The following is a 23,163-nucleotide window of genomic DNA, read 5'->3' on the forward strand; positions in this document are numbered from 1 at the left end:
AAATTGAAAACCTATCAACAAAATATTATCACAATCATTTAGCTTTAGGTAAATAGAGCTACGTTTTTACCCGCAACTCACCCTTGCTAATTGGATCGTCCGACGGATGAACCTTTCCCAACCCACCCACCCACACATTCAAGAATCAACCCGAGAGGGAGGCGAATTTTCAAATCTACTGGAAGTAAGGCGCGGTCGCAGAAGGAAATCAAGGGTGGTGAGACGGTGGTGGAATTAATTCACCAACTCACCACACTGTGAAACACCCCCCCTCAACCACGAGGGATGACTGCGACGGCGAATAAATTATGAAAAGTCGGTTGGGCAAACAAGTGGGAGTGTGTTATGGCTTAAAAGTTGTTCTGATGGAGAAATAATGTTTTCCATTTTATTTCGAATTAAAGGCTGTTTAGGGGGTAAACTTTTCGCTGCTGCTGCTGCTGCTGCTGCGGTTGGTGGTGAAGTTGGTGTCTTCCTCGGATTTTGAAGGAGGACTGATTGCGACGGAACGTGTTGGGCCATCGGGCGGAACATTTCGGTGCCAGCTGCCGTGGGGATTGCGTCTAGGAAGATGTGTTAGTTGGTTAAACGATTCCCAGCTGAACGGGTGCACCACGTGATTGTGTGCAATGGACCAAGGTGCGGAGCAGATTGCAGGTGGATTGCAGTGAACTGAAGTGGCAAATTGGAGTGACTTGGGAAGTTTTTGGGATCGGCAGTGTTCTGGGTTTTCGGTGGGATTTGTGCAATATAATTTCGATGAGTTTACAAGTGAACGAAACTGTGCTGAAAATGGAACCACACAAGTCGTTCTTCATAAGGGATTTATTAGGTGATTTGATCTCCAGCCGACATACCAGCGGTAAATATCAATCTTTCAATATTACCCTTTTCAAATATTTCTTTGATATTCACAGTAAAGCATAGACAATATTTTTTCAATTTATAAAAATTATGAGTTTTCTGTGATTTCGATTTTTTTGATTTTGTTTTTACATGCTCTAAGTTTATTGCATCAACTGTGCATAATATTATATTTTTTATGTGCTTCATCAGTCATCCAAACAATTTTACGTGTTGGTCTTTTAAAAAGAGTAAGTAGGTTACTACACAAAAAAGGGTAAGACAATTTTCATCTCGTGAATGATCATTTATCTGGCTTCGGTAAAGGTTAAGCCCAGTGAGAATTTTGGTTCTGGTTTTTGGCTTGATTTTGAAGGGGGTTATAATGAGAATTAGGGGAAGTATACCCTTTCTCGGCACATTTCTATTTTTGGCTTATCACCCAAGTAGCACACTTTGTTCGCCAAAAGATTTCCGAACTTGTTGTTGAACTCATTTACTATGTTTTCCCAACGTCCCTGAGAACTCTTGAACGCTGGAAAAAGCGCACGTTTTTTTTGTTGTTGAACATCTCTTAACCTGTTAGAAATGTGTGTGGTTTAATTAAGTTTTACCAGCGCACGTCCTACTTGCATAGAGAAAGTTTGTTGAACATGTCATAAGAACTCATGACTTAAGATTCTTAACCGGGTTGGATAACGTCGTTAGAACCGTTCAACAACATTCTGTCTTTAAGATTTAGGAGGGAGTTAGGCAAACTTTTTTTATAACCGTTCAAGAACATATCGTGGCAAACAAGAATGGTAAACAGGCTTTTCATAAAAAAAAGTTCAAGGTGTTCGCTCAAAAGTTTTTTTTTCTTAATTTAATCCTTTATTTGTGAGTTATGTCGCTTTACGATACTTTAACTACTGATTTTTTGTAATTTATTAGTTTGGACAGAGATACGCATTTATGAATGATAATAATATGAATGATCCAGCATACAAAAATATCAACCATAAAAAATCATTCAATTTCCTAATTATGCCTTTGGGGATTTTTTTTATTATGTTTGAGTGCTTATTAACATCGCTTACTACTACTACTCTACTGCTGCTGCTGGTTCCCGGTGCTGCATTTTCAGTTTCCTTTTTGATGAAGTATGCTCAGGGGAAGTATCGAACCCAAGATCGCTCCAAATGTCAAGTCCGGGCGCGCGTCTGCTTCTTCCACGAGGGGTGCAGGAATGAGCAGGCCTAAACGTCAATAAAAAGTCTGCGATCATCTAGGTTTTACCAAGTTCACTAAGAGTTTGCCAAAACTTCTTTCGAACATAAGCTGTTTCTATTTTTAGAACTATCCTTGCTTGTTTCGTCAACATGTTCTTGATCGGTTTCTGAACACGAACGTGAACTACACATAAACAACTTGTTTACGAGAAATCCCAGCCGAAGCCAAAGGTCAAATCTACTATCTTATCATGTTTAGCAAACTGAAATGGAACATCATGTCTGCAAATGTCATTTTGCTTTTCGAGTTCTAAAAGCATGTTCCATTTGAGTCAGAATAAACTTCAAATTGAACTATTCGTAATTTGTTGCTAGATTTGGCATTTTTGTTACACAACCATGTTGAACCATGGGGTTTTTGATCAAAATGAGAACAATGGACCAAATTTGATGACACTTGTTCAATAATCAACGTATAAAAACGCTTGTGCAGCAATTGTTCAACAAAAAAATAAAAAGCGATGTTTAGCTTGCTACTTGGGCAGAACTTATCGATGTATCTTAACGTTCCAACACCCAAGGCTCCAAAAAAGTTGGAACGGTAACTTCAACTCGCTGATTCTGGAGCATAACTCAGCCAATTAAGTTGATTATTTCTAGATGACCTTAGAACTTCTCAGAACTTAATTTGATCAAATCTGTAATTTTTGCGATACAAATCACTGGAAACAAGGATCGTCCCAATTGGTTGAGTTATGCTCGAGAACCAGCGAGTTGAAGTTACCGTTCCAACTTTTTTGGGAGGCTTGGGCGTCCGTGTAAGCTGGACATGCGTTGGGCGTTCCACTGTTGAAATGTTGTTTGAATTGCGCCAAACTACAAAAGTGACGGGAATAGGTCGAACAGCTTAGTTTGTGAAAATGGGAATATCTCCCCTACTAGGTAAAACATAAAACGCAGATTGACAATCTCCCTCAAGAAGAGAGGAAGATGCTTTTATATTTCAATAAAAAAGTGGTCACTGGGCTTTGGGATGGCCCTTTGAAGAAACAGGATCCGTCTAGTTCTTCCTAAAATGGCCACCAGGTTTCGATTTTTAAAATTATCGGTTTTATACTGAAACCATACCGTCAGTGGGGGTGACATTGGGTCTGGGGGTGAGATTGGGTCAAAGTGATTTTTTACGGATTTCACCATTTCTCAGGTTCTTCTCAATTAAACTGAATTCTGTTAAAAGGGTTGTGTAGGGGACATCTTAAGATGACTTCGCTGAAAAAATCTCGCTCCTAGAGTAAATCCTGTTATTTTGACAGCTGTCTAAAGTTGCGGTACGTTTTTGGCCAAAAATGACCTCTTGAAAAATCATTTTTCTAAAATTTTTGTTGGGATTGCTCAAAAACTACCCAAATGTTTGAAAATCTCCACTTCAAACATTGTAGCATGTCAATACGATTCCCTCGAACAAGGAACACTGTTGGATGACTTGTTTTTACCATATCGTTGTATTTGAGCATCATTTTAGTTTCATTTGACCCAATGTCACCCCCTCTAAGGGGTGAGATTGGGTCAATTTTCAAACTATGGCATTTAAGGTAGTGTTCATCAAAATCCACCATATTTTGGGAAAATGTTAGTAAACTATCTAAGAACAAATCTACATTGGAAGATTTTCGATGTTATTTAAATTGTGTTTGTTATTAAGAAAAAAAAAAAAAATTACTAGAGATGTATCGTTTTTTGACCCATAGTCACCCCCACTGACGGTACATAATTTTCCCGGAATCAAACGACAATGTTGTTTAACTTTTTAAGCAAAATAAGTTCATACAAAATTACAAAGCAAATACTCATTAAAAATTGTTACCTTATCGGTTTTTGTTATAGATTTTGTTTTTTTTTTTTTTTTCAAATGAAACCTGTAGGACCCAAAGCTGAATTGAGTAGACCACATCAGGACAATATTAGTTAAGCCAACGCACAGCGGTCCAGATCGCAAAATTAAGTGGAAAATGGATTTTCCGAAAAATGATGACGTTTTGGAGCTTTGGTGTCTTCAGAAGAGTTGTTGCAAATGGAAAGCGGCAACTTTTGGTTTGGTTGAAAATTAGGGTGGTTCACGATAAGGGTGATTTTGAAAATCCAACTTTACAGGAATATTTTTGTGATTTTTTTGTCTTCTAGAAAATTGTTGGACTCGCCAATTCAAGCAACTTTGTCGAAGACACCAACATTTTATCTCGTATTCTACGCCTTCTATGACCAAATTTATAGAAAGCATCTAAGCAAGCCTTAAACAATCAGTTTTTTGAACGTGGCAATCCAGGGTTGAGTTTTAGAAAAAAGTGATATTGAAAGCGCTTTAAAGCTCTAAAAAAACGAATATTTTTATTTTTTGACATGTCAATTTGGACTTAAGGGTCAAAAGTTGCAGCCATTTTAAGGTGAAAAAGATGCAAATTTAAAACTTAAATAACTCGCCAAATTTTAAACACCAGGTTGCATTTGAAAGAGGAGATCTAGCACTACAAACGCTGAAAAAATGTCAGCGGTGTTTTCTTTAAACTTGAGATATCTTCATTTGAAAAAGTCTAATTTTCAAGGGAAAACCATATGGGACCACCCTAACGATATTCGAAAATTGTTTAAATATATGTTTTACCATGTAATTTTGCCCGCTGAATCTGAATCTGCCCTCAGAATTGAGCCAAAGTATCGAAAAATCGATTTTTGGCCATAGATTGGATTTTCATGTAAAATTATCATTTAAACCGTGAATCTTAAACCAGACTAATTATTAACCAAACCTGAAGTTGCCCCTTTCCATTTGCAACAACTCTTCTGAAGCACCAAAGCTCCAAAACGTCACCATTTTTCGGAAAATCCATTTCCACTTAATTTTGAGATCTGGACCAATGTGAAATGCCGAAACATGCTGAGAATTTGATTCTGAGTCGATATGTATAAATGAAGTTGAGTCTAGGAGGTCAAACTATAAAGTTCATTTTTGAGTGATTTTATAGCCTTTCCTCAGTGAGGAAGGCAAAAACTAAAAGTTGTTTAGAATAGTACCCTACACGTTTACTCTTAAACAACATAACATATTTGCAATATTTTGGAAACAAATTGTAGATTGGAACAAGATCAACAAATTGCTTAAAAATTATTGCAAAAATATTATGCCGTGTTTGAGAAATCCAGTAAATACAAAGCGTAACGCTTGCGCACTAAGCGAGGTTAAACTGTATTTTGATTTCAAAAACTTGCACTTCGAAAGTTATGTTAAAAATACAATTTCAACAAAAGTCCGAAAGATTGTAAAAAGGGTGGCTTGTGTAAAAAAACCCAGCATGGTATACATATTTAGAAAGGTATTCCAAGACCTTTCCTAGGAGTTCAAAAGTTATAAGATCTGAAAACTCTATCAAAAGTTCAAAAGTTGAGTGTATTACAATGTGAGGAAGGCAACAACCACCTAAGGGTAGATAAAGTAATGCTTATTGTTGGAAAGTAGCTAAATCTCTTTTGACCAAATGTCACTCTATCTTAGAGGTGAGATTAGTAAATATCAGCGATTCTCAACGGGGGTACCGGGCCTACTTGATTTACATGGTAGGGGGTATCAGCCTAGAAGAAGGTTGAGAATCGCTGGTATATATGATAGGATTCATCAAATTCAACCGCATTTTGTTAGTTTGTTGTTAAAAGAAATATACAAAAATTTTGTTACATGCAATTATTTTATTTATATTGTTTACTAAAACACAATAAGACATTAATACTGATATTTCACGGCATAAAATCCAGAATTTGAAACTCAGTCTGCACCACACTGATCGCAAGCCGCTCCACCCTGTTGCTAAACTCATCTTCCGTTTCGTCCATATCTAGCAGTGGATTGAATATTGATTGATACTCCCGAACAGCCAAATCCAGTGCCTTGACGCGTTTTGCCGCTAATCGTTCTCTGTTATCATAGCTTGATTTCTCAGAACCAACTTCTTCATTTGGAATTTCGATTCCGTACGCATACTTCCTTATGAACAATCCAAGGGCGAGATTTCCCTGCGCCACATCCAGTCGATTGAAATCTTCACCATATTTCGCCAGATAGATTTCCAATGCGTCGTCGTACACCTGAAGGTAGTTTTTGTTCATCGCAAGCAGACAAAATGCGAAGTCCTCCAGAACTTCAGCGTAGTACACGCTCGTCATCCCGAAAGCTTGTCGTGCCCAAATGACCGCTTGGGTGATCATTAGATTTGCCTGATGAGATCGCTTCTTCGCGATGCAACATCTGGCCATTTGTCGATAGGTGTTGATGATCGTCGATGAGACGCAGACCTGCTCGCCGAGCAACCGCAACGCAATCAGTCCATGCTGGTAGCTCAGGTCGAATTCGCAGTTCTCGAAGAAGCTCACCGACATTGCCTGATGAAGGGCCGCTACCAGATTGGTCGTGATCGAGACCGGCTGACAAAGCAGGGCTTCGATGTGTTTGATCGTATCCGATGCCGCTTCGTGTCGACCGGACAAACTCTCCGACATTAGCAAGACTCGGAGCACCTGAAGGGTCTTCACCGGTTCGTACCCAGCTTGTTGCTGCGCCAGATCCAGCACGATGATCGACTCTGCGAACCAACCCGTTTCCATGAGCATGGTTCCCAGCCGAAGATTCGAGCTGTATCCCAGCAAGTGCATCGCTCGACGGTTGCCCCAAGATCTATCAACCTCGTCGCTAACCTTCTGCGCCAGTTGCCACACGAAATTTCCCTTAATCTTTTCCAACCACTGGAAGTATTTCACCAACTTGACTCGAGCGTAAGGAAAGTGCTTCAGGATTTTACTAATTGTGTAAGGATCAAACAGAACTGTCGAGAATTGTTCGATCAGGTCAAGCCTGTGGCACATGGCGTCCAGCGTTTCGACCATTGGCGCCACCGGAAGGATCTGCACGTCGTGAGGCTTGTAGCTCTTGGTCTGCAGAATAACCCACACCTTCCAGATGTACTGCTCGAAGGTGAGATCCTTGTGGTCACAAGCTCTTAGTATTGATCTGGATGGGACGGTTGCTGGAGCGAGTGACGAAGAGGAAGAAGGTGGCGTTGATGACGATGAGGTTGTTGGGGAAAATGAAGTCTTCAAATCCATGATGAATCGATAGCTGATTTTTTGTATGATTTCAAGTCACAAGCACTATGCTTCCTAAACAAACAATGATCACTTCAAATAAGTTGTATGCTCTTAAATACTAGCTGAACTATCTACCTGATTGATTTGGTATAAAAAAAAGAAACCAAACGCGTATGTTAAAATGTATGAACTAACGTTACCTGACAATAAAATGTCTAACACTCAAACATTCAAGCCTTTAACGATCATTGTAACGTTCCAATCGACCAGGTAGAAAGTCGTCCATGTCTTATAATCAGATCTCATAAAACAATCATGAAGTTATGTATTGAAATAGGTAAAGGTAATGGGAAATACTCAATTTGACTTATGTTATTGTAAATTGCATATTAGGGCTTTGATTGTAATGCGTGTTTCGCATAAAAAAAACGAATTAGGGTATTTTAACCATTAGTGGACCCCCTAGTACACAGAAAAAAATATGTAAATTTACATGTCGTGTAAACTATGAATCCAATGTAAAACTACAAAATGTAACATTTAAATAACATGTAAAATGATGTTTCAGATGTAAAAAGCATTCATGTAAAATCTAATTGCATGTAAATGATAAATTTCATGTAAATGGAACTGACTTTGCGATTTATTTATGGTCTGAAACGTGTAAATCTTAAAATCATGTAAAAATCATGCAATGCATTTTCTAAATAAATGTAAATATCCATTACAACTGCTGTTTATTGAATGACAGCTGATCAAAATAAATCAGTCCTGATGTGTTGTTGTTAGGAAGCGGTCGCTTCATTATGAATGTTGATGTTGGTTCTTGAATGTGATCTGCATAAAAACAAAAACAAATCAGAGCAATGTTGTCGTTGTTGAGATGATGATTTTGCGTTAAGACGGTTATCCAGAAGACGACTGATAAGATTTGGAGAGATTCTGAACGTATTTGTTATGGCGCTACGTGATATTTGGTAAGAGTTTACAATAATTAATTGAATTAAGCGTCTAATTTCTTAATATATCAGCAGCAGCGAATCGTTAGCGTTATGACTTATGGAATTTTGAAGCTTCCTTGCCGGCATCGTCCTTTTGTAGCTGTTCGATCAGTACTTTCACCTAGTTGTGCAAATCCAGCAGCATTCGTTTTGATGTGCTGTTCCTCCTCGAATGGTTATGCTTTTTCAAGTCCTCCGGGAGATATCACCCAGCACGGACACTTCTGGATCTGGTTCTCTCGGTACTGCTTCCAGCGTAGTCAGCTCCATCCTGATTGCATTGAAGTTTACTCGACTCAGCTGGACCACTAGATGTCCTCCTTCAAATCGGTGTCTTTGCCATTTGCTCCTTGGTAATTGGTAACATATTTGTAAAGCATTTCTGTTCATTACCTTTTTCTAGCGTTTTAATTATGTATTTTTCAGAAAATAACTGTTTATACATTTGGGCGCAACTTTCACAATTTTTCACTTGCATGACATTCGAGTCCAGACGGTCCAATTGAGCCAAACCAGCGCACCTGCGGTTGAAACTGTCAAGACGTCGTCGGTCAAGACTTCATACTGTCTAGTTCAAACAGACTGGCCGATGCAATTTAAATCGGCACTAACAACAGATGTATTGGGTTTGCAACACTGCCAGCATTGCTGGGCGTAAAGGACGGTTTGTGTCCAGCGACATTGGCCAATCTTTAAAAACTAGACAGTCTACTGTCGAGACCAGAGCGACAAATCAATGTGGTGAAGAATAAGGTGAGGCCAAGTGTGATAAGTTATCACTGAATATCAAAAGTATGTCATGGAATGTCTGTCCACTTTTATGTATAAATATTCCATCGATTAATAAATAAATAAATAAACTAATTGAATTCAAATCTTGAAACTATCACTTCACTCAAGCACAAAGTTCAGCTGAAGTTGTGGTTGTGGTTACTGGTTTTTGTATTTCTAGTTTTTCAAATTTGGATTTTAATTTTCATGATAAAGTTTAAAAAAACAATTTCACACATTTTTGCCACACGCAAAAAAAAAGTTTCGCGTTTTCTGACATCTTTCGAACTCCACACATTTCGACCTTTAATTCATTTGACCTTTTTTCCTACCCAACGCCTGGTTGACGTGCGAGTGTTGATAAACAAACAAATCTTTCCGGGAATGCTGCCGAAATATGCCGAGAATTTGAAAAGTTTAAAGTTAAAAAAACTAAACAACTTGTAAATTTACCAAATTAAGGTTGATAAACAGCATGGTGTTGGTACAAAATACACTTCTGAATTTTACTCGCAAGGTAAGTCATGAAGGAATTGTTTGTTTTCAGTTTTAACTTAAAACTATTTCCCCAGAAAATCCACACCTACTTCCGGGGCAAGTTTTTGGACACACTACACCTTTCGATGTGCGGCGGCCACTGTGGTGATGGATTGCCGATGTACGGTCTTGCACAAATATTCCGGCACCAGGTGCTGGATGGGCACGTTGAGGAAAGCAGCAAAGTGTGTATTCTGGGCTGCCGATGGGTGGACCGGTTCGTTGAGGTTCCGGTGGACATTCAAGTACTGGTGGAAGGTGGAGAGCTGGCGAGGTGACAGAACTGAACGACGATGGCAAGACTTGTCTGGCTGCTGATAACGGGAACGGTGGACGTTCGGGAAATTCCTTCCTTGGCAAACAGGGCCAGACACAGATGGTCTCGTTGGATTTGAAGTTAATCGCAGACGCCCAAAATTGCTACTTATCCATGTATGATTGAGGTGAATTTGGCATTTAAACAATTCGTTGATGTTTTCTTTCTTTTAGTCACCACAATTACACCCCAACTTGGAACGATTGTTTACAACGACTACCGGCAAATCGCCTGTTTGACCGGACTGATTCAGAGGGCGCACGCCAATTTCGAAATGGGTCACTAATTTCTGAATCACGCGGAGCGAACACGACTGCTACTTATTATCGTGAACATTTTCGGCTTCCAGCTGAGCCAAAGTCTTCGTTGTACGCGCTGAACGGAAGGCTGGAAAAGACGTGTGTCCTGTCGGTGAACCAAATGGACAAGGAGGGTGCGATCGACGAGATCTGTAAATACGACAAATACTTTGGAGATCTGCAGGGTAACCGCAAGTTTTAGTCCATTACTGTTACAAGATCAACTAATTTGTTCTATTTTGCAGATGGACTGTCCGGAAGAGCTTATCCCGAAGCAACTGATCGACCTGGCAGAGCAGCACAACCGAAGTTCTACGCTTAAAAGTCCCGAAGGTACCAGCTGGTCGTTCGAGCTACGCCTGTGGAACCGCCGAATCCGATAAGAGCTCAAAACCTCGGCGAATAAGACAAAATCGATAGCTTGTTTCCGTTACGGTGCGCCATTGCCAGAATCTACTTCGAGGTAATGCTCAAGAGTTCTGATTCCCATCTGGACGAGAAACATCCAGATCGATCAAGCTCTTCTTGTTGCCTTTCGGTTCCTGGCCTTCTTCAACCACTAAGTCATGCAGTTCTCTGTCTAGGGATTCTTACTTGGCTGCGACGAATTTGGCCGGCGTCAGCTTCATCGTTACGTAGGAATCATCAGAACGTAACCTACAATATTACCTGGTAAAAATACTACAAGTAACAGCACCTGTTGTCAACTGATGATAGATGAATCAACCACTTATCAACCATGTAAGTTTCTCACTTCGTTATCTTTAAACGCGGTTTAGCGCAGCTTTTTACGTTAGAAATTATTTTTCCCTCGTCATTAGTATGATCACCATTATAGCCTATTTTGTTGTATTGCTCCGTTGAATCTCGAATCTAAAAATTATTATGGATTCTAGATTCAACGGAGCAAAAAATTTTTTTTTGTTTTGTGTATATTTACATCGAATTTATTGGAAATTTACACGATTTTGAAGCGTTTTGGCCAATGCTCAATTCCAACAAAAATAATGTAAATTTCCGATGAAATTAATGTAAATCTACATCATTTATCATGATACCTTTTGGTACATGATAAATGATGTAAATCTACATGAATATTTTTTTCTGTGTAGAGCCGAACCGCATTTTTTACAATTTTTCAATATTTTAAGCACTTTTTCATAACCCTTTGTACCAAACAATGAAATTTGAAGTCTTTTGAACAGTTTTGACTATTTGTTTCATCAGTTATTTGTTTTTGAGCAGAAAAATAGCCATTTGAAAATAAAGTGTTTTTTGCCTGTTATGGACCCCCTTTTCCTATAGTGGACCCGGGTCCATAATCCGATATTGGACCCGTGTCCACTATAGGAAAACTGTTATTTTTATACCAAATTTCACCGATATTTGGTGTTTTGATGCATGGTGTAGGTCTCATGATAGATATAATAAATAAAAGATGAATTTTGCTCACTTTTCCTCATAAACAAATATGTTTTGTTAACAATTTTAGCTCAAAACAACAAAAAACCTAACAAACATTTAAACACATTTATTTCCGTAAAGGATCAGAGAAAACGTTTCAAAAACTACTGTAAACATAAAAATGATTAAAAAAATAATTTCTATGCAATTTTTTTTTCATATTAATTACATATACAATTACAAAAAGTTGACCGAAACAAAACAATAGATTTGTTTACAGTTACTGATAAAATCACGCGTGTTTATTTTCCAAATATGTTTTGTTATTGATTCATCATTATAAAATATAATTTCAAACTTCAATTTTGATGTTTCAGTAAAGTACAATTAAGTATAGTTTTGATTAATTATAAATTCTTACGGCTTCAGCATTTTTGATACTTTTAACATGAAAACAACTATATTTATACTTATAGTTGAAAAAAATATGCAATCAGGTTGGTTACAACAAGCATTTATTGTATGATTAAGAGAAACTTTTGCTTAAATACACAGTTTTCTTCATTTTTGAAGGTTAAATTAACAGAGGTCCACTTTTGGAAAAGTTTGGCTTTTCGTTGTCCTATATTGGACCCCCGAATTTTTGCTCGTAATTGAGCAGTTCTTCGTTTTATTTTAGTAAAGTTACTTAAAATTACATTATTTCGACTTGCTGAAGTTAAATAACCAGTCAAAAAATGATTGGATAGCTAATTCAATCATAAAATATAAATGCAGTTTTGTTGTGAAAATGCTAGTGGCCTTGACAGATTTCAGATGTCGAACTTAAAACACTTATTTTGGTGAAAAGGACAATTCAATGTTAGTCAACATTGTTTTAAATGATGCTGAACAAGCCAAATAAATGATTTGTTGACAACAACATGCTTGAAATTGTGATTTTATTGAATTTTTCATCAAAAACCCTTCAGAGGGTCTACTATAGGAAAGGGGTCCACTAATGGATAACGTACCCTATTCGCTCTACAGCATTGCCTTGGCGTTCTCGATTGCGAGATTCCTACTCGAAACTAGGTGTTCGAAGGCTTGATTGTTGAGGCAATTGCAAACCTCTTTTTACACCTTAGTTTCCATCCACCCCGGGATTCAAACTGACGACCTTTGGATTGTGAGTCCAACTGCCTACCAGCGACTCCACCGAGGCAGGACCCAGGGAGACGACTCCTACACCTGGACTGAGCTAACGACCTAACCCTTTTTAGGTTAGTCCGGGGCTAACATTTACTTCCCGTCCAACGGAAGGCGTGATCAGACAAATCTCTGGAAAAATGCCACCGGGACCGTCTGGGATCGAACCCTGGCCGACTGGGTGAGAGGCAATCACGCTTACCCCTACACCACCGTCCCGGCGTTTCGCATAATGCTCATTTTATTTGGTCATTTTCCGCCAACTAACACCGCCAACTGCCCCGACCCCACTTCGATTAATGTGAAACTTTGCTCCTCTTTAATTTTTGGACATTAAAAAAACCTGTTTTTCAATAAACTTGTCAACGAAACTTTTATTTAATATTGGTTCCTAAAATTGAGCCTAATTTAGGGATATTATTGTAATACGATAAAGCTTATTTAGCTGAGCACAATGACCATTTGTGTGACTGCAAAAGATTTCAAATGAATTTTTAATTCATTTAAAAAAAATACCTTCGCGGCTCGAAATCTTATTTCAATAAATAAACAGGTAGCAGTTATTGATCAGCGCGCCCGAGTGCTTCTAGCAAATGCGGCGAATAGAGCTAATTTAGGTAATCTCAACATTAAAATTCGATATCTCTGGAACGAAACATATTCCTTTCTGTCGATAAGTGATTCTTATGTAAAATTGGCCGGGGAATACGATGGTGTAGTCAAATTTAAAAAATAAACAGGGATGTTTTGAGATACGGCCATTTAAAGTTTTCAATTGCGCGATACAGGTAGAAAAAATATTTTAATCTAAATTTTGAACACGGAAATGGATTCTACGTCCAATTTCCTTCAAAATTGAGACTAAGACCGACCCTCTAAGATTTGTGGTTCCTGAGTTATCGCCGTTCGAAGATAGGGGTTTTGCTCAAAAATCGCCAAAAAGTCGATTTTTTGGGAGGGTACAAAAATGGAGGGGGTGGTCCGATTTGGATGAAATTCGGGATTTTTGCATGTTTTGATAGTCTCAACAGCTCTGCCAAATTTGAGCAGGATCGGAGAGGGCAATTTTCAAATGCTGTTCCGCTTCAGATGGAATGACCCATATAACGAAAATACTATAAGATTAAATTTGACAATATAACTGTGTGCATTGTGCATATTGGTGAAATTTAAAGTTTCTCTATGTAAGTAATTTTTTTTAATCAAAATTGAAACATTTGTTGTTGTTTTATATTTAACTGATTTAACTCCACCAATTCAAAAAAACATCTACATCATTATCTCAAAAAACCAAAGATAAACTATTCTTGCCAAACAATTGAATTGAACGAAGAAGAATAAAAAACATAAGGAACCTATCAATCTGCTAACAATCGAAATTCCTCACGTGTAGAGGGCACCCTTCCTGGACTCTCGACTCAAGTGGCCCTTGTCTGCGCAAGAGTTAGAGTCTTTGAAAGAGATTTACGCTTATTCCACGTTCCGGAACCTCTCCGGATAGATAGATCCACGTGTGTGAGTTTGATTTCCCCCAATTTCCCGAGGAGATTTTTCCTCTTGACTCGTCACAAATCGAATCGACGCTGAATGGGATGATGATTTGGCGCGTGGCTTCAGCAGAAAAAAACATCACGTGGGATATGTAACGGGGTGGGAACATAACCACCAATTTCCTCCTTCAAATGTACTAGGGCAGAAGGACCGCCCGCTGCGATGAGGTTAGATTGACTCGGTTGGAAGGAAGTTGTTTGTAGAGTGATTATTATTGGTAAATTTATCCGGAGTCACGTTCTGGGAACGTTTTTGGCAAATACTTTTTTAGAATCAAATCTTATTTCTGAGTAAATATTTGTTCAAGAAATCTTTAATACGCTGATGGTTTACTTTAAAATTATTAAACTTAACAATCTTGCCAGTAATTTTCCCAATTTTGTCGAATTTTGTAAAAAGATCAACCGAATTAAATACATAATTCAACGTTCAAACAATATACCTACGGAATAAAAACATATAAGATCAAGTTGTGAAATTAAAATTTTCAACAATTTTCTGCCTCCAGACTGTAGAAAGCCCGGAGGTTAAACCTTTGTTTTAACCTTGTAAGGACTTCTTTCCCACACACGTGCGTCCCAGAAACATAATCAAAAAGTCGCTAAACACAAACATTTATGCACCACACTGGGAATAATTCCTGCCGTTAGCATTCATTCCATTCAAGTAGAAAAACGTGCTAAATTGTATGCATTTACTTTGAAGCAAAGCGAAAAAAAATGATGTCATTTAAGGAGTACACACACAGAGAATACATTCTTCATTAGTGACACAAAGGCGCCAGATAAACTTGCTCAAAACTGGGTATTTCCAGGATAAATGTAGGAACACGTTCCGGAGTCACTTTCATCCTTTTTATTTCCCATTTGTTCGTTCTTGTTTTAAATTAATAGCACTAGCAAAAATCATCCACACGGTCTAATTAACGCTTTAGGCAATCCCACACTCAAGCAAAAATAAAAGAGAAGAAGGATTTTCTAACTTGAACTTTTTTCCTCTACCCCCTCTCCCAATAACAGAATCCCAGCAGGGGTCGGAGAGTGACGAGGAGGACAACAGTGACATCGACATCGAGGACCGGTCCTCGCCGGAATCGGCGGTCTACCATAACCCACACAACCACCAGCAATTAACGGGCTGTGGTACGTTGGTGAACCACCAGGGGGTGCTTTCCGGTGGACCCGGGTCGGTTGACGCACAGACAGGACTTATCATCAAGGCCGGCAGGAAGCCCCGGCGGAGAAGGACCGCGTTCACGCACGCCCAGCTGGCGTACCTGGAGCGGAAGTTCAGGTTTGCTTTAACTCAAAACGTGTGTTTTGTTATTTTGAAATCATAAAATAGATACAAAAAATATTATTAAAGAAGTAAAATACGTTTTTAAAAAATGTGGCCTTCATGCATTATTCTATTTTTTTTTAATGTTGGTACCACCGCACGATTTTGAATTTTCCAGCACGCATAACGCTGTTATCATTGGTTATTGTTCAGGGAACAAAACTTATGGAATTAAATATATTTAACACTTTCTAATGAAAATTGATGATTCCAAATCTCTGTTGGAACTAAAATGCAATGAACTGGAAATGGTTTAAAATTAATTTCCCAGACTATTTCGTGTGTTCATTAAAACAGAAAAAATGTAAAATGGAAAGTTCTGTATCTTGAGAAGCGATTTTCTGATCGATTTGGTGCCTTCGGCAAAGTTGTATTTATATTTCAACAAATATATAATTTGGTTTAAAATATGGGTAATTCTCTGCCAACTCACACAGCAGTTGCCCCGACCCCTCTTCGATTTGCGTGAAACTTTGTCATAAGGGGTAACTTTTGTCCCTGATCACGAATCCGAGGTCCGTTTTTTGATATCTCGTGACGGAGGGACGGTATGACCCCTTCCATTTTTGAACATGCGAAAAAAGAGGTGTTTTCAATAATTTGCAGCCCGAAACGGTGATGCGATGGAAATTTGGTGTCAAAGGAACTTTTATGTAAAATTAGACGCCCGATTTGATGGTGTTCTCAGAATTCCGAAAAAACGTATTTATCATCGAAAAAACACTAAAAAAGTTTTAAAAACTCTGCCATTTTCCGTTACTCATCTGTAAAAAAATATGGGAAATTTAATGTAGGGTAGGGTAGTCATCAATGAGACACTTTTGGTTTTTAAACTTCAACGATTTTTGTATTTTTTTCATTAGCATGTTTTAAATAGCTTTTTGTTGCATTTTCTTTCTTTTAATGTGTTCTAACATTGACCAAAATATGAGATCGATCCGACCTCTACAGCCAGAGTTATTCAACTGTCTCATGGTAGACGCACTTGGCATGAACAATGAGACAGCTGGGGAACAATGAGACACTCTATGAAAATCAATAGTTTTCTAGTAAAACATCATGTTCTGTATTGTTCCATTGCAGATTACTTGCTTTGAAAATGTTCAAGCAATTTTGTCAACATGAAACTTCAAATAACAACAGTTATACTTAAAAAATATTTAAATTTTGTAAAATCCATATATTTTACCAAATAACTTTATATTTTTGGTTAAATGAAGTTCAAACTCACTAAATATGCCAAAATTCACTTCCAATTCATGTTTTGAAAGATTTCCATAGATTATGAAAAGTAATAATGAAGAAAAATCAAAGTGTCTCATTGTTACCCATGGGCTGAAAGGAGTGGGGAACAATGCGACAGCCCTGGATTCTGGGTATATTTTAAATTTTGGCCAAACCTAATGAAAGGAAATTGTAGCCCAACTAATGCTCTGTGAAATGACGAAAGAAATTTGGAGAAATATTAGTTTTTGTGTTAATGGCAGTCTATGAGCGAAAATGTAATTTTTAGTCATAATTTACTTTTACACCTCAGAATCAAACATGTTTGAATAACTTTGCAAGGGAGCGTCCATAACCAAAGCCACTATTATGGCAGACGTGTATCTAGTAGACACACCTTTCCCCCAAATATGAGCCTGATTGGTTGAAACTACGTCTTGTGAGAGCCATTTTATCATTTTTCCCCGTGTCTCATTGATGACTACTCTACCCTTTTCTACTTTTCGAATCTACATTTTTTATTTAGAACAAAAATCTGCATTTTAAAATGTCTTGTTTTTCCTAACTTCGCAGGGTTATTTTTTTAGAATGTAAACATGTTCTACCAAGTTGTAGAGCAGACAATTACAAAAAATTTGATATAAAAACATAAGGGGTTTGCTCATAAACATCACGGGTTATCACGCTTTTACGAAAAAAAAGTTTCGAAAAAGTTACTTTTTGCGTTTTTCTTTGTTTTGTCGTCCGTGTCTGTCGCGGGTGATCATGAACGGGCATGAGGGATCGGGACAACTTTTCCCGATTTCATGTGAGTTGGTAGAGAATTACCCATTTGAAATAGGCAAAGTAATCTATTTTTAGAAGTAAAGGCTGACTTTGAAATATTGAAATTATTTTTAAAGAAAAGATCAGAACAATTCGCCAAAGTTTCAATTCTTAACATTGGAAATGGGACTAAAAGTTTCTCAGGTACCGACCGTTTAAACTTACAGGCTAATTAGGTGACACTTGGAAAGAGTCTCTTACGTTTGGCGAAGACTCGAAAGGCGAAAATTCATTAGGCGAAATGTTTCAAAAGGCGAAAACCACATAAGGGACCATCCATAAACCACGTGGACACTTTAGGGGGTATGGCGATTGTCCACGCTCCATACAAAAAGATTTTTTTGTATGGACAATTGTCCACGAAGGGGGTACGAGATTCCCAAAAAGTGTCCACGTGGTTTATGGATAGTCCCTAAGGCGAAAAGCACATTTGGTGAAAAAATAACAAAGCACGCGCCAGGTGGCCGTGTGCACTTCGGCCGCGGCCTCGGTGCACACGGCCACCTGGCGCGGACTTTGGGTATTTTTTCGGCAAATGTATTTTTTATAAAGCATTTCCTCAAATATTCCCGTTCTTTTTTCAAATCAGTTATTACAGATTTGTCAACAATTTTTTAGACCAAAACAAAGCCTCTAGATTACTATTCGGCACGCTAAAGTCAGATTCCCTTCAAAGAGCAAAGTGCTCACTCTAAATCCTGACCGTAGGGGTTTCAACTAGCAGCGTACTGGACTTCCAGAGGTCGTGCGATCATTGCCCATACCCGAATGATGAAGATTCAGAATTAAAAATGCATAAACATTACACAATAAAACTACAGATCAACCAAACCACGTAAAAGGTCAAATACGAAGTCTAGAGCTATTTGAAATGTCGACATCCAATTATCAATCCGATTATAAAAATAATAAACCTATGAAAGGCAATAGTTTATAGAACCTTTTAAATATACTCTACACTGAAATAAAAAAGTACCAAATTCCTAAACTCTAGGAATTTTGGCTCCTTGCCTCATTTAGTAATTGGGTTTTCTTGATTACTTAATAACTGGAGCAACACTTGAAAGGGGCGGTACGACATTGCTCTCACGGCCTCTCATTACACGCGTTTAAATGGGACCAAAGGCCGTAAGAGCAATGTCGTACCGCCCCTTTCAAATGTTGCTCCAGATAAGAAAAGTAGGCAAAATTCCTAGAATTTAGGAATTTGGTACTTTTTTTTATTTTAGTGTAGATGTGTAAACAAACAATCCATCCACGAACGAGCAGGATGGATTGTTTGTTTACATTTCGTACTCCACTGTCTTAGAGAAAGAAAGAATCCTAATCAAATAATACTTTTTCGCCATTTGAGCCATTTCGCCTTTTGTGCTATTTCACCTAGCGTGGTGGGTCTACTTTTTTCGCCTTTTGAATTTTCTTCTTTCGAGATCTCGCCTATTGAGTTATCGCCTTTTGTGGCAAGCACATTTTTAAGTCCCCTAAAACAAATCAGAAAATTAAAAATATGTATTTTGGAAATTCAACTTTTGGTCATAAAAAGTTAATCAAAAAATGTTTTATTCCGTGTACCTATTTTTCCTGAAGAGTCTTAATCATAGCTTACAACTTTGCCGCATACACAAAATCGCCCAGAAAATTCCTTCTCAGGATACTGAATTTCATACATTTACATACCCATTTTGACCAGCTCCCAAAATTATAAGGAGACTTGTAAACGATTCTCTACGAATTCGGCAGATTTCGTGCAATATAAAATATTTTTTGTATTTTTTTTATTGGACTCAAACTTTTTAGGGGTCTTTCCAATGACCAGAGAAGCTATTTTGTGTCATTTGTTCTTCCTTAAAAGCCGAGCTACCGTGGCCGTAAGGTTACGGGTTTCACCTTGTAAGCGGAAGGTGATGGGTTGGATTCCCGTCTGGCTCGGCAAAGTCAGATCACTTCAAAGAGTTATTCTACTCACAGGGAATACTGACCGGTAGGGGATGAGTTTCAACTAGCGGCATGCTGGATTTCCAATCCAGCGGTCGTGAGTTCGATTCTCGTACCGGGATGATGAATGGAACAGAAAAAGACAAATTTGGCAGCAGTCTATATAAAAATAATACGTAAATATTAGAAAATCTTTTTATGAAATTTTCTGATTGGTTTGGTGTTTTCCGCAAAGTTGTAGATATTAATATGGACCGTTCAGGAAAATAGGTTCTGGGTAAAAAATTGCAGATCTTTTTTTAATTTTTTCACAGAAAAATAAAATTTCCTCAAACCCATATTTCTAATATATTTTTTAGGTCTTAGGGGAGTATGGCGAAATTTTACCGCCGAGTTTTGGAAAAATATAAATTGTACTCGATTTTTTTCTGACTTCAGTGCACCGTTTTCAAGATAAAGCCATTTAAAATTTATTTTAGCGGAAAAATTCTAATGATAGTGACAACAGGATTTTACGTTACACAGTAAAAAAAAATGAGTGTAAAATCACCTGCAAATGCATGCCCTTCACATTCGTGAGCAAAACCATTTAATAACGTCATGATTCGAATTCCCGGACGCTTCGAAACCCGGACACTTCATCTTGTTTTATCAATAATTTGGAAATAAGTTCGCATTATGAATGTCAAAACTGTGTTATTTGATGAATTCTAACATCAACTTTTATTTAAAGTTTGTTTGAACGCTGTAGTTAATGCCAAAACAATTAAATAAAATAAAATTATAAGTTTACAAAAATGCGAAACATTTCAACTGAAATATTTCATAGGCGTCCGAAGCACCGGGAAGGCAAAGCAGAAATTTATGTTTATGATTTCCTTGAATTCTAGCAAATTTGTATATAAACTATCGATTGTTTTGATGTTAACAGCTTATTTGAGACCTAAAGAATGCCATTCACTAAAATTTCAGTCCAAATTTGTGCGATTCATAAGTAAAATCGAGTGTCCGGAATTCGAAGCAAAAGTGTCCGGATTTCGAATCAGCTTTATCAGTGTCCGGGATTCGAAGCACAACAAGTCATTTTAATTTTAAAATTTTGACGAAAAATTGATAGAAAAGACATATTTTGCATGGATTTTCTTGAAACTGACTGTTTATACTATATCCTGATGATATTTCTACATTTCCAACTTATTGCATGATTTTTTGCCAGCTATAACAAAAATGATATGCTACTAAGTGTCCGGATTTCGAATCATGACGTTATTGTATGCAGAAACGTGTACAATAAAAGCATGTACGCAAGAAAAAAATAGATTTTACACACCCCAAAAATTTCACTTTACTAAAGAGTTTCATATCCAGATTTTAAGGCGAAGATGGCGTTACAAATGATGCACGCCTGAAATGTCACAATCGCACAGTGGTACCAACATTACAAAAAAAAAGTGTGCTATGGCATGACAGCCCCACTTTTTTCTAATGTGGATACAGATTTGAGATTATCAAGTCCACGTTTTCTCGTACAATATTATATGCTTTTGCTCACAACAGTGATGTGCATGCTTTTGCAAGCGATTTTAGTATTGGATTTTTTGCTCGGTAGTGTTTTTAAATTCGAATACGTTCTACATTTTTAGTAAGCATTTCTGTAATTCTGTAATAATATTAAACAAAGTTTTAAAATAGACAATTTCATGTTTTTTTAAGCATAATCGATCTCGTTATTTAAACTCTGCCATTTTTTCTGGTTAGGAATGTCCTGAAATCGTTTACCAACATTATCTCAAAATATGATTCTTTAAAAAAATGTTTCAAAATTTTAAAATTTCGATCGTATATTTTTTATTTACAGATGCCAAAAGTATTTGTCAGTGGCAGATCGAAGTGATGTGGCCGACGCACTGAATTTGTCTGAAACACAAGTGAAAACGTGGTACCAGAACAGAAGGTTAGTAAATCTTACATGAAACTAAACTCCACTCACCACACATATAAAAAATATTAAATTTCAGTCGTAAAACCTACATTCCCCATATTTTCTCCCAATTCCAGAACGAAATGGAAACGCCAGAACCAGCTTCGGCTCGAGCAGCTCCGCCACCAGGCCACCCTGGAGAAGGAACTGATCAACGGCCACCAGGAACCGTCATCAGCGGGCGGAGGTCCAATCCAGTGTTGTCCCACCTCACTCGCGTCCCAGTTCAGCCAAAATCCGTGCAATTTTCTCACGTCGGCTGCGGCGGCCGCAATCTTTCGTAACGTGTCGTACGGATGTCCGCTCTAGATTTTCGTCTGATGATTTGCGGGATTGGATGTGATGATGGTAATCTTGATTATAGATGTGGTGAATGTAGATTGACACAAATTTGTAAATAGCTCAGTGTTTGTTACGATGGCGAATAATAAATCTGTAATGATTACGATACACCCCCCCGCAGAGATTGGAAAGCAGCAGGAGATGATAACAAAGAACACGAATCCCGCAAACAAGTTGCTTCCTGGAGTCACTTTTTAGCAATCACCCAGCACCCCGAAACATCCCCCGAGGGCGCATGAATGGCTCAATTACTGTTTCACCACCCACCCCGACAACGTGACACATAATGATAAACATTAGTCCCGAAATATCACCCACTCAAAACACTTTCCACTTTGAAGTGGCGCAAGCACATAATTGATATTATGTTGACATCCGTTGCGTCTCTTTTGTGGCAAATTGGCCGCACAATTTACGCGCCAATTGTGTGTCCCTTTTGCTGAAATAAATTACAGCCATTTTTGCTACCGACTGACTTTTCCGCTGCAAATCATAAATCGGTGAAAACTGGGAAAGATAAACAAGCTTATGCATATTTTGAGGACTTACACCACAAGAAATGAGGGGTGGAGATCGGAAAATTATCGTCAGCCGATTTTGATGTGATGATTTGTTTGAATTTGAGGGGTGTGACGGAACAAGTCACGCATAATACTGGAAGAAATCACAATACAATGAGACGTCGGGAGAGGACCACGTGTCAGGTCAATTGATGTGCGAACATCGCGGTGAAGTGGTTTGAAGAAGTGTTTGCATTGTTGTAAGGGGAGAGAGGGCAAGGGATAATTTTGTGTTGAAGTAATGATGGTTTGTGTTTCCCATTGAAGTTATTAGGGATTGTTGTTCGAATTATTTTACAATAATAAAGAATCATTTCAAGTAGTCTTTCATAACATTCAAATCATTTCACATTTAAAGTATCAATTGTGTTGTGATAGTGAAAATTCATTAAGTTTCTTAAGCAGAGTACTGCAAATGGCTATCAGTAGCAGTACCAATTATACATGGTTCCACAAATTCAAGGTCTCCCGAAGATCGCATAAAAAATGATGTAAATATCTTTTGACAATCAAAACGAAATAACAAACTGTTTTAATGATTATAAAGGTAATAATTGTCTCTAAAAAAAATATAGCATTTTTTTAAAGATCGATTCACCGATTTTTTTACTGAAATGGCCTTCACTAAAAAAAACGTACAGAAATCAAAAACCAAAAAAACGCCATTTTCACCAATAACATATTTTTATTTATACTGATTCGGATTT

General features: G+C 37.8%; 2 protein-coding genes and 1 pseudogene across 2 annotated transcripts in view; 2 read left to right on the plus strand and 1 right to left on the minus strand.

Annotated features, from left to right (window-relative positions):
• Window positions 1-23,163, minus strand: part of LOC6040770 (folylpolyglutamate synthase, mitochondrial) — a 151,416-nt gene that overhangs the window by 116,512 nt on the left and 11,741 nt on the right. The gene's annotated exons all lie outside the window — the stretch shown is intronic.
• On the plus strand, window positions 330-22,004 carry LOC6040769 (barH-like 2 homeobox protein). Its single transcript, XM_038256199.1, has 4 exons — window positions 330-862; window positions 15,271-15,544; window positions 21,432-21,527; window positions 21,632-22,004. Exons 1-4 carry the CDS (start codon window positions 760-762, stop codon window positions 21,861-21,863), a joined length of 705 nt encoding a protein of 234 aa, XP_038112127.1. The 5' UTR covers window positions 330-759; the 3' UTR covers window positions 21,864-22,004.
• Window positions 9,233-10,843, plus strand: LOC6048853 (annotated as a pseudogene).

Source organism: Culex quinquefasciatus, chromosome 2, assembly GCF_015732765.1.
Source record: "Culex quinquefasciatus strain JHB chromosome 2, VPISU_Cqui_1.0_pri_paternal, whole genome shotgun sequence".
Taxonomy (NCBI): domain Eukaryota; kingdom Metazoa; phylum Arthropoda; class Insecta; order Diptera; family Culicidae; genus Culex; species Culex quinquefasciatus.

Bases quoted from the DNA above. Each gene is read 5' to 3' on its own strand.
- LOC6040769 (XM_038256199.1), top strand. From the start codon at position 760: ATGAGTTTACAAGTGAACGAAACTGTGCTGAAAATGGAACCACACAAG. The intron at 863-15,270 runs GTAAATATCAAT...TCCCAATAACAG, and splicing joins CTCCAGCCGACATACCAGCG to AATCCCAGCAGGGGTCGGAG. The intron at 15,545-21,431 runs GTTTGCTTTAAC...TTTTATTTACAG, and splicing joins TACCTGGAGCGGAAGTTCAG to ATGCCAAAAGTATTTGTCAG.